Genomic DNA, 10,434 nt, shown 5'->3' with positions numbered 1-10,434 from the left:
CTGAAGTCACTTTTTTAGCACAACTACTCTTAACTTCAACTTGATTAATATTATTTTTAAGAGATGCTACTCTTACGTGAGTGAAACTTTTGCGTGTACAGTCAGAGTCTGTCCTTCAGTGATGAAACGAGTGTTTAGTAGGGAAACGCCGATTGCAGTTTTCTGGCTGATCACCGATCTTTATAAAAGGCTGATCTGTCACGTCCAATTTTAGTTAATTCATGATTTTTTTTCCAAGTAACTGACAATGTGACATAGTGAAAGTCATCACCGATTGCCTGAAATTAAGAAAATATGGGCTGATTTATCTTTTCTCTAGTGCACAGTTAAACACTGGTAATCTGAAGAATCATGGCCATATTTTGTGCAACACAAAAAGCTACTAAAAACTTATTCAGTAGAGATACGGATACTAATCATTTTTATTTGCCCCCTAACAGAATGTTGCCCTGGGAAGAGGGCCACATCGTTCTCATCAGAAACTACAATCGCCCAGATTTATTATGTTTTCCTATGTTTTCAAAATAGCAAATACTGAAAAAACCCAGATAAAATCAGCTCCAGGGTTTTTACGCACAGGGTCTAATTGAACTAAGTTCACACAGCCAGCTACAGTCTCTTCTTTTTATTGTGCAGGAACAGATTTGAGAAGAACTGAAGATGAATACAGTCACAAGAAAGTCTTGTGATGAAAGGTCATGCCAAATTTTAATCCTTAATTTAAAAGGATCTCTGTGCAAACAGTTCACAGCTGGGTTTGAAGTGTTTGAAAGAAGGCGACGAGTGTCAAAATATAATTAGATTAATAGCTTATGAAAGTGTTATTTAAATGTGTCATTAATTTATTAAAACTGGAAAATATATAGAAATTATTTATTAAATATAGAATTAAATTATAAGGGTTTCAATTACATGCAAGAATATCATTTTAAAAACTGGACATAACTATGTCATGATTTAATACATTTTTACTTACACATATTTAATGAAATTATTTAATGAAACTGTTAGCTTCACCCATCAAATTCAGGAGACGGGATTAGGGATGCTTAAATTCTTATTTCCACTCAAAGTGTAGAAATAACTTCAATAATTTTTTGTAATTTATTTGCTACAAATTCTGGCTGAGCAACTGCAGCCTTTATGTTTCTGGTTTGGTCTGAAATATCTCTAACAGGTTTACAAGAGAGCTCACTGTGAGCCTGCATGGAGGAAGCTGCCACAGACTTCAGGCAGGATCAGTGTTAGCTAAAACCAGCTAACATTCATAAAACATATTTGTTTATTATAGTATTGAAGTTATTTTTGTACTTCCTGGTGAAGCCATTGACTTCAATGTCATAGCAAATGTGGAAGAAATTCTCCCGACTTCCTGTTTGAAGTAGCCAATGAGAAGTCTGGCTTCCCTAATCCCGCCCATTGAGTTTGATGGCTGAAGTTGACCCAGTAACAGGGAATATTTTATAAAATCATGAAATAATTACAAACCGGATTTCAAAACAGTTGGGACACTAAACAAATTGTAAATGAAAACTGAATGCAATGATGTGGAGGTGCCAACATCTAATATTTTATTCACAATAGAACACAAATCACAGATCAAAAGTTTAAACTGAGAGAATGTATCATTTTAAGGGAAAAATATGTTGTTTAAAAATTTCATGACTTCAACAAATCCCAAAAAAGTTGGGACAAGGCCATTTTTACCACTGTGTGTTATCTCCCCTTCTTCTTACAACACTCAGACGTCTGGGGACAGAGGAAACCAGTTTCTCAAGTTTAGAAATAGGAATGCTCTCCATTCATGTCTAATACAGGCCTCTAACTGTTCAATCGTCTTGGGCTTTCTTTGTCGCACCTTCCTTTTTATGATGTGCCAAATGTTCTCTATAGGTGAAAGATCTGGACTGCAGGCTGGCCATTTCAGTACCCGGATCCTTCTCCTACGTAGCCATGATGTTGTGATTGCTGCAGAATGTGGTCTGGCATTATCTTGTTGAAAAATGCAGGGTCTTCCCTGAAAGAGATGACGTCTAGATGGGAGCATATGTTGTTCTAGAACCTGAACATAGTTCTCTGCATTAATGGTGCCTTTCCAGACATGCAAGCTGTCCAGGCCACAAGCACTCATGCAACCCCATACCATCAGTGATGCAGGCTTCTGAACGGAGCGTTGATAAATTGGGTTATCCTTGTCCTCTCTGGTCCGGATGACATGGCGTCCCAGTGTTCCATAAAGAACTTCAAATCGTGACTCATCTGACCACAGAACAGTCGTCCATTTTGCCTCACTCCATTTTAAATGACTCCTGGCCCAGTACAAATGGCTGAGCTTGTGGAGCTTGCTTAGAAATGGCTTCCTCTTTGCACTGTAGAGTTTCAGCTGGCAGCGGCGGATGGCACGGTGGATTGTGTTCACTGACGATGCTTTCTGGAAGTATTCCTGAGCCCATGCTGTTATTTCCTTGACAGTGGCATTCCTGTTTGAGGTGCAGTGACATTTAAGGACCTGGAGATCACGAGCATCCAGCAGAGTTTTACTGCCTTGACCCTTACGCACAGCGATTGTTCCAAATTCTCTGAATCTTTTGATGATGTTATACCATACCATACGAACTTTATTTATAAAGCACTTTAAAACAACCACAGCTGATACAAAGTGCTGTACATTAAAACGCAACAATAAAAAAATAAATAAAAACTCTTGAGTTTAAAAACAAACAAACATACAATTTAAAACTAGATCCTGCTGGAGTTGAAAGCCAGGTAAAATGGATGGGTTTTAAGACGAGCTTTAAAAGTGGACAGTGAAGGGGCCTCTCTGACCTGCAAAGGCAAGTTGTTCCATAATTTGGGGCCCATGACAGAGAAAGCCCTGTCCCCTCCGAGCTTCCTTCTGGATCTCGGTACCTCCAAGAGCAGCTGATCTGCGGACCTGAGAGACCAATAGGGTATGTATGGGTGAAGAAGCTCAGAGAGGTAAGTCAGGGCAAGATTATGCAGTGATTTAAAAGCAAACATAAGAATTTTAAAATGAATCCTAAAATATACAGGCAGCCAGTGAAGTGAGGCCAGGACAGGGGTCACATGCTCTCTCTTTCGAGTTCCTGTCAAAAGTCGTGCAGCAGCATTCTGAACCAGCTGCAAACGTGAGAGCAGCGACTGACTCCCAGATAAAGTGAGTTACAGTCATCCAATCAAGTCAAAATAAAAGCATGGATCACTGTTTCAAAGTGCTGCCTGGGAAGAAAAGATTTCACTGACGCCAATCGCCTTAAATGATAAAAGATGGACTTAACTACGGCTCTGATTTGGCTGTCCAATTTGAAATCACTGTCCACCTTAAAACCAAGATCTGTAATAACAGGTTTAAATAAACTTCCAAGGGTCCCAGGTCAACGGAGGAGGACTCACAGGAGCCACTGGGTCCAAACACCATCACCTCTGTTTTCTTTTCATTAAAATTTAAAAAGCTCAAGGCCAACCAAGCTTTAATATCACCTAGACATGCCAGGAGATGTTTGATGGAATGGACATCCTTCTGCTTCAGGGGCAAAGAAATCTGGCAATCGTCAGCATAACAAAGAAATGAAATCCCATGTTTCCTGAGGATAGAACCCAGAGGCAGTAAATACAGAGAGAAAAGCAGTGGGCCCAGAATTGAGCCCTACGGGACACCTTATGGCAGTGGTCCCCAAAGTCAGTCCTCGAGGGCCGGCATCCTGCATGTTTTAGTTCTCTCCCTGGTGATAGTAACAACCTTTTCAGCATGTCAATGTTCTTCTTAGGCCTTATAATGAGCCATCATTTGATCCAGGTGCGTTAAACTAGGGAGAGAACTAAAACATGCAGGATGCCGGCCCTCGAGGACCGACTTTGGGGACCACTGCCTTATGGCATCGAAGCAGCAGATGATTCAGAGTCACTAATATTCACTGAAAATATTCTGTCCTACAGGTAAGACCGGAACCATTTAAGAACAGTGCCACCAATACCTACAACGTGGTGTAATCGCGATATTAAAATGTCGTGGTCTACTGTATCAAAGGCAGCAGTTAGGTCAAGTAAAATCAGAACAACATGGTTACCAGAATCACATGCAAGAATGATGTCACTAAAAACTCTTATTAAAGCAGATTCTGTGCTATGAAGAGTTTTAAAACCTGACTGAAAAACCTCCAGGTTGATGATGATAACTTAAAAGTCTTTGCTATTTTACACTGGGTAACACCATTCTGGTATTGCTTCACTATCTTTCTGCGCAACAATGGTGGAATTGGTGATCCTCTTACCATCTTGGCTTCAGAGAGACAGTGACACTCTAAGAAGCTGTTTTTTACCCAATCATGTTGTCAATTGACCTGGTTAGTGTTAATTGGTCTTCCAGCTGTTTGTTATATGTTCAATTTCCTTTTTCCTGTCACTTATTGCTACTTGTCCCAACTTTTTGGGGATTTGTAGACACTGTGAAATTTTGAATCAACATATTTTTCCTTTAAAATGTTACATTTACTCAGATTAAACTTTTGATCTGCCATCTATGTTCTATTACGAATAAAATATTGACATTTGCCATCTCCACATCATTGCATTCAGTTTTTATTCACAATTTGTTTAGTGTCCCAACTTTTTTGGAATCCGGTTTGTGTTTTAAAAAAACACAACTTGTTTTTTTTTTGTTTTTTTTACACAGAAATTATTTTAATTGAGACACATGTTCTGGCTATCGACGTGTATTGATGATTTTGATGACGGCACTCGTCAAAATGCAATGTTTGTCACTGATTTCTCAACTGTATGTTGTTTCGATGACTTTTTATTTTTTATGATGTGAAGCACTTTGAACTACCTTGTTGCTGAAATTAGCACTGTAGCTGCTACCTGCTATTCAAATAACATTGCTTGTTTGATTGCTTCATATAATAAATTATTTCCATAATTATTTACAGTTTTAAAAAATAAATACCACATGTAAATCATTATTCCACAAGTAATTTGCTTATTGGAACTTGGCACTCTTCACTCTCCATACCCACAGACCATTGGTTTTTATTAGACCGCTGGAGGAAGTTGGGGATTTCTACTTAATTTGTGATCCACTTGACATGCTCACTCTTCACCTTATGTAAGATGGTTAGCGCTGAACAGTGTTACAATAAAGTTGTACTTGAAACAAACCTTTATTTTCTCTACGTCCCTTGCGCAGCCCACCACCTTCATGCCGAAACGGACCAGCTCCTTAGCTGTAGCCGCTCCAATCCCGACCGAAGCTCCGGTCACCAGAGCCACTCTGCCCTTCCAGCGGTCCATCAGTGCTTCTCACCCGAACGTTCTTCAGCTAAAAAAGGCGACCATAAAGCATGTGACAGGGCAGCAGAGCGACCAGCGAGTTTCTATAGTTACAAACCCGTGAACGCAGCACGCTGGTGGTGACGCAATACGTTATCTATGTGGCGCGTAAAGACAAAAACACCAGGAACGGTCGCGAATTGTATGGAGGCCAGTTTCTGCCACTGTCATGAAAAAAAAAAAAAAAAAAAAATATATATATATATATATATATATAAGTGAGAAATATACCAACAAACATACAAAAATATGATATTTATGTCATACTCGCTGATAATTCTGACTGCTATTTTGAACTATTACATCATGAAAAAGTTTCTCATAATTAAAATAAACAATTTATTTTCCTAAGTACAGCATTGACAAATTATAGTGGAACCCTTGTGCTCTTAGGGATTAGGGAACACAAACAGTGCATAGCAAAAATCCCAGGATACATGTGACCCCTTTAAACTGATTGGTTTATTTAATGAAACAAAAAACACAAACAAAAAACACCAATCATACCTTAACATGCCTTAATATGCACTGTGAAAACCATTATGTCTGGTCCATATAACATTGTTAATATTGTTTGTTAACACTCCTTACCAAACCTCTGGGTCACATGAATTAAAATTAGTTTCTGTCCTGGTTTCCATTTTGTGTTTTTGATTTGAAACTAAAAGGGAAACATCATCATCATCATCATCATCATCATCATCATCATCAACAACAACAACTTTGTTCATAAAGCACTTTAACACCAGCCACAGCTGAAACAAGGTACTGAATATCAGCAACAAATAACAAAGATAAAAGAAAGCATAAATATATTTATGATTGCATGATGTGTGCATCCTAACGCTGGACTGAAATTTTAATTTTTTTTAATGTATTTGGCGTTATCAATGCACTGTAAGTAACATTTCTGTAAATGCCCCAGAATTAACCAAATTGCTATGTTTCACCTGTTTTCCCTGGACGGTGAAAATGCATCGATGAGTTTGTTGAAATTCAATCTACAATTTTAATGGACAAAATAAGGTGTGTGCATAGGAGAGGCTTTATGTGGCACAGTCATGATAATGAAAACAACTCTGTTTTTCTCTCTTTCTCTTCTAGCAGATGTTTGTATGTGAAGCTGTATTTTTAAGTTTACTTTAATCTGAGCTTCTGCTGAGTCTGTTTGACAAAGTTTATTTCTTCACTCTGACTTAGAAATGTGAAACTACTTGATTAGCTTCCCTAAAAGTTGTGACACTACGAAGCCTCTATAGCCTCTCTGAAGAATTTGCTTTATTCCTTCTCAGTTTTGCTAATTCAGATAATACCTAAATATCTAATAATTCTATGTACAATACTCATACTATATATATGTTTATATATAAAAAAATAAAATCCCCTTCTCAGGTCTCAAGGCCTGGGAGCTTGAGGGTTCTGCGCAGTATCTTGGCTGTGCCTAGAACTGCACATTGTAATCAATCCTTCTGGATCAGGATTGTGTGCCCTTCAGTTAACCATTAGGGTCTGCTCTCTCGTGTATCTCTTTAGGCGGCTGGCCAAGGCTTGGAGCCTCTGTTTGGCAGTTTCGAGTGCTTCAGGTATGCTGTACTTCTTGGGTACTGGTCTTTTCTCTGACAGTTGGCTCACTACCCTCTAACCGTCTTTTCCATGGTGGGTATTGAATCTCATTGTTGTTCTTATTGCCAAGTAGCTCAGCTCACTGATGCTGGTTTCTGTTATGGTGTTGGTAGGGATCGTTCTCAATGCTGCATTCACATCCTCAATGAGACTTTTTGATGGTACTTCACTCAGCCGTTGTAATTGGCGTCGGGGTTGTCTATTTCTCTCACGATTTTTTCTCATTCATTACTGTGGCTGCATACCCAATCTCTGGGTTTAGCAGTCATTGTAGACTGGGGATGTCTACAATTTGGGGATGTCAAACTTTGCATCCTTTGCATGTAGCCTCTCTAGTTAGAGAGGCTACATGTTACTTGAGTACTTGAGTAGTAGCATTCCAACAGATCCAGGTTTTCACCTTTCGCCCATTTCCATCTTGTTGCAGTAGCCCATTTGTCATCAAGGTGCTTTGGTTCCCCAGCACCTGACGCAGACCTTGTTTGGCTGGGCAACATCTGAGCCGGCATGTTAAGCATATCAATGTCTCTCATGGTATGAGGTGGGCAGTAGCTCAAAGGGACTTGCCTAAGGACCCAGGTTTTTTTTTTTGTGTGTGTCTCGGCCTGGATTTCAGGTGAAAGCCATCAGGTGAAAGACTGATGGCTTGCCTATTGAGCTATCCAGTCAATATACATCCAACAAAGATCTACACAGTTAAGACAGGGTGCAACACAAATATGTACATATGCAATTATTAATGTTAATTTAGCATTCATTAAAAATTTTTTTTTTTCATTTCTTCTTAATTTTTTTTTAGTAATTCAGAGGTGAACTGCTGGATGAGTTTGCAAACTTGTGGACGGACATTCTACTTTTTATGATTTCCTGGCAGCAGGCAGATTGCATGATTCCTTGAATCATAAAACTATTCAAAGAAATTAGACATTGACCTTAAATAATAAAGAGACATCAATATCATTACATGTGGAAAATAGTGACTTAAAAAGCTTTCTGTCTCTATCAACCTTTATCCACAAAATTGGTTGGATAATTCTTCTCATAAACTCCGAATTTCCAGTTTTACTCCTGCAGTTTAAAGTTGAACATTTGACAGATATTATCTCCGTGATTTATTACCATGGCTTTTTATGGCGTGCGCTGTCAGAGACAGTGGCTAGACAGACTGTACTCGCTCCAGGACGCATTGGTTCGATTAGGGACCATCCACCCACCAGCTATTCAATAAAAATAGTTTGCGGGTGGATTCTGACACCCAACCTCGATCACTATCTGTCCCCCACCCCATTCCACGGTCCTCATCCTGAAGCTTCTCACTTCATTGGCGCTCTCGTGATGTAATGACCACATCCGGTCTCGTGCGAAAACCTAAGAAATATGAACAAACGGGCCTTTTTTTCCGTTTCTGCTAAGCTACTTGCTAGCATTTATCGTATAAAAAGACACACCTCCCCTTTTGTCTGATACTATATAAAACTAACCTCTTTACGTTTTAGAATGTTTGATATGATAGTTATAGATAAATAGATTAGCTAACTGAATTTTGCTAACCCTATCCTTCTCATTTAGAAGCTAACCTACATTTCCCCAGGAATTTTTGTTGAATTACCTTCAAAAAAGCTTAACAAGCTTCTTCGGAGGGTGACGTTTCTTCTTTTTATTATTATTTTTAATTTTTATTTTTGTCTAATGTGGTGAACTTAATTTACCATTAAACACAGAATCTAAAGCCAAGATGTGGGTGTTAAAATTCAAATATTCTGTGATTTGAAGATATTTTTCTCTCTCTCTACAAACATGTATAATCTTAAAGGCTTAACTGATTCAATCAGAATGTCTATCAACGATCTCTATCTGAAATATAAGCTCAAGGTTTCACACATAATTTGGAGCTCTTAATACCTGAGATAACTTCAAGGTAAAAGTTTGGAAGAGGGAAAAAAAACGAAAGAAAGAATAAACTCCAGTGAGCCACCGTTGGCTCACTGTTCATGGCATGTGCTGACAGTGCACGCCATGAACAGTCATAATAAAACTGATAAGAGCCTTTCTTTGATCCCTTAATAGACTCTGGAGTCATGTCTCTCTTTGAGAGATGAATTTGAACTTCAGCAGGTGAAGTTGCCCCATTACGCTGCAGACAGGGAATTTCTCAACACAGTTATGATTCGGCCGTAGAAGGGGACACTCAGAGTGGCAGAAAGTTACACGAAATAAAGCGTGGTGAAATCTTAAAGGACAAGAAGGTGAATAAAACAAAAAAAACTATGGTGATTAATAATAATAATAATAATAATAACAATAGTAATAAACAATGCAATCAAATATGTGTCAAGCTGGAAGCAGAAGTGAAAGATTAAAATGCTGAAATATTTTTGTTGTTGCAAACAACAAAAATTTGTTCATTTTTAAAGATCATTAAATTCCAAGCTAGCAAAATATAATAATTTATTTTGAAAGAGCACAATTAAAAGTATTAACCCTTCAAAAAGCAATTAAATTCCATTTAAATTAATGGTTTTAATATTTAGAATTAACATTAAAAACAAATGTGGAAACATTCCAGAGTTGTGAATGCGTTTACAAAGCCCTTATAAAAAGATCAGCAGCGACACATTCCACCTTAAAATCAGACTTTTATTCTTTTAATTGGAGATTAACATCATTAATTTCACAGATGAAGATCATCTGAAGAGTGAGTGGTGTGTAAATGCAGCCATCACATGGTTCAACATCAGGCCTGCTGCTCCACAGGTCGCAACAACATTTCTCCAATCTGGAAAACAAGGTGGAGTCACTCAGACAAAGAATAGCAAAAGACAATTCTTTAGAACTGAAACATGTAAAGAAAGAAAAACCAACTACCTGAACATGAGGCGGGGCACTCAGGACATAAACCACGGCGTTAGCAACGTCTATCGCCTCCAATGGCTGTAAAATAAGATAATGGCTTTACTGCTTTTCTCTGTAAAAAGTATCAAGTGTATTCACATGTTTTTTTAAATATGCTTACCTTAAGCTGAGAATATGTTGCAGTGGCTTTGTCAGGGGTTTCGCTGTAGAAACGATGAGCAAATTCAGTCTCTACTATGCCAGGAGAAATGGACTGAAGAGAAAAGAGGACAACACAGTTGTGATTTTACGTCAGTTAACGTTAACTTTTAACGACTTAAAAAGACGTCTAAAAATATTGGCCTGAATCTTTGAAGATCAATTCAAAAAATGTTTTAAAAACCTGAAAGAACAATAAGTTGTATTCAGCAGCAAGTCATGCATTTCAAAAGCCAATAAATCTGTCATTTCAGAAACAAACAGCCTTGAGTTATGAACTTTTTCGCCAATAAACACACCTTCACAGGGCTCTGCTACACAAACAGGAATGAAAATATGAATGATCATCTTAGCCTTAAAGGTGCCCCCTGTAACTTTTAAAAAAATAAAAAAAAAAAAAAAAAAAAAAAA

The 10,434-nt window shown here is 38.0% G+C and overlaps 1 protein-coding gene across 1 annotated transcript in view; it reads right to left on the bottom strand.

The window, feature by feature from the left end:
• LOC103148525 (dehydrogenase/reductase SDR family member 11-like) overlaps window positions 1-10,434 on the bottom strand; it is a 21,991-nt gene that overhangs the window by 5,269 nt on the left and 6,288 nt on the right. The window contains exons 4-5 of the mRNA XM_016679286.1: window positions 9,986-10,111; window positions 9,838-9,903 (exon numbers count right to left, since the gene is read on the bottom strand). Of these exons, the coding sequence (XP_016534772.1) occupies window positions 9,838-9,903; window positions 9,986-10,111 (192 nt within the window). The remainder of the gene's footprint in view (window positions 1-9,837; window positions 9,904-9,985; window positions 10,112-10,434) is intronic.

Source organism: Poecilia formosa, unplaced genomic scaffold (assembly GCF_000485575.1).
Source record: "Poecilia formosa unplaced genomic scaffold, Poecilia_formosa-5.1.2 Scaffold207, whole genome shotgun sequence".
Lineage (NCBI taxonomy): Eukaryota > Metazoa > Chordata > Actinopteri > Cyprinodontiformes > Poeciliidae > Poecilia > Poecilia formosa.
The sequence above is the reverse complement of the archived record's forward strand: the minus strand, read 5'-3'. Positions and strand labels throughout refer to the sequence as shown.